General features: G+C 43.3%; 1 protein-coding gene across 1 annotated transcript; it reads left to right on the top strand.

The window, feature by feature from the left end:
- Positions 1–453: 453 nt before the first annotated feature.
- On the top strand, positions 454–1,317 carry SARC_15880 (hypothetical protein; the record flags this gene model as incomplete). Its single annotated transcript, XM_014290007.1, has 2 exons — positions 454–854; positions 1,185–1,317. Exons 1-2 carry the CDS (start codon positions 808–810, stop codon positions 1,315–1,317), a joined length of 180 nt encoding a protein of 59 aa, XP_014145482.1. The 5' UTR covers positions 454–807.
- Positions 1,318–1,542: the final 225 nt, after the last annotated feature.

Genomic DNA, 1,542 nt, shown 5'->3' with positions numbered 1-1,542 from the left:
GGGGGGGGGGTTTTGACATTTTGTTTTTTGTTTTTTTCGATTCCGTTTGAAACCTGATTTCTCATTTTCGGTTTCCCGTCCCTCGAGGACGAGACCTAATTCTATATATTCCTGCCAGCACTGTGCAGCGAGCAGAGCCACAGGGCCATGACTCAAATCTGCAAACACATAAATAGCGATTCTGCAATCTGCATCGGTACAAAAACCTTTCACAGCCAATCAAAACCATGAGATAAGCTCTTTACAAGATTGTGAATATGTATTCCCGCCAAATACTGGAATACGGCAAATTCGGTGAAGAGCTTACTACTGTCGACCGCAACATAGTTCCGTATTCTTGAAACTGTACGTTTTCTCCACAAATTATTATTACGAGGCTCGCGCCTCTGTCACCAATCTATTTAAAATTATAATAATATCACACAAGAAGTGAACTTTTTTTTACGAGAGACACTCTCACAAGAGTGTTCACCGTGTTATTGCAGTCTTCAGACATCAGCGAGAGTCTCCAGTCTCCACAGACCATCATACCAGTCACCAATAAGCGAACGCAAAAGCCGAACGATACAAGGCGATAATCGCTCAAAAAGATAACTATTGTCAATGAATAATAATAAAAACTATATGAACGAGGGTGCTTGACTATCCTAATGCAGCCTCTGGAATCTGGACTTTATCGCGACTGAACCAGTTTTTAGAGATATACAGCTCCCACCTGCTTCAAGAACGTCACATTTACCTCACTGCCGAGTATCCTTGATTGTGGGACACTTCAAACCCCAAATTATTGTATCCATTTGTATCAAAATGAGCCGAGACTTCATCAACAAGCTGGATCAGCAATACATCTCCACGTATGTCCACTGCCTTGTGCCAGCTAGCATGCCTGGTTGTCTCACGTTTAAAGTATGGCAGTGATTATTTACAATCAGCTTATTGAAGAGATTGAGATATAAATTCATATGTTCAAGACCACCGCTTATCAGAATTTGACCTTCTGGCGATCTCGTCGCAAGTGGTCACACAGGCATTCTTACGCCTCAAACGTCGCTCGCACCCGCTGTACATAAACTCTCTAGCAGTGTCCCCCAGTTGAAGAGCCTAGGTGCTTCTGATTATTTGTTACTTGATTCTAGGAACCGCTGTTTATATTCACAATTTGTAATCCTGTATTTGCCACTCAGTCATCCGGAGCTGGTTCGTCTTCTTCGTAAGGGGGAGGGGATCAATGACCTGCTAGCGTGGGATGCAGATACTGTACTTCTGAAATGGGTGAATTATCATCTAGCTCGAGTATGTATCTTTTTCGAACAGTAAGTGTGTAATGTTAAAAAGAAGTTATAGACACGCAGTCAGCGAGTGTTCTAGATCTCCATTGTGTTGATCGTGAAGTGCGTGGGCTAATGGCTATGCTCCACATATATTTACCATGCGTTTTGTAGTTAGCGTTCCCACCTCCACATGTGATGCTACAATAGGGAACTTTGGGCACGGCCTGAAGTGGGCTCTCCCCAGCAATACACACGTCCTCGTCTACCCATG

This window comes from Sphaeroforma arctica (genome assembly GCF_001186125.1).
Source record: "Sphaeroforma arctica JP610 unplaced genomic scaffold supercont1.6920, whole genome shotgun sequence".
Lineage (NCBI taxonomy): Eukaryota > Ichthyosporea > Ichthyophonida > Sphaeroforma > Sphaeroforma arctica.
Note: the sequence above shows the minus strand (reverse complement) of the source record. Positions and strands in the feature narration are given on the sequence as shown.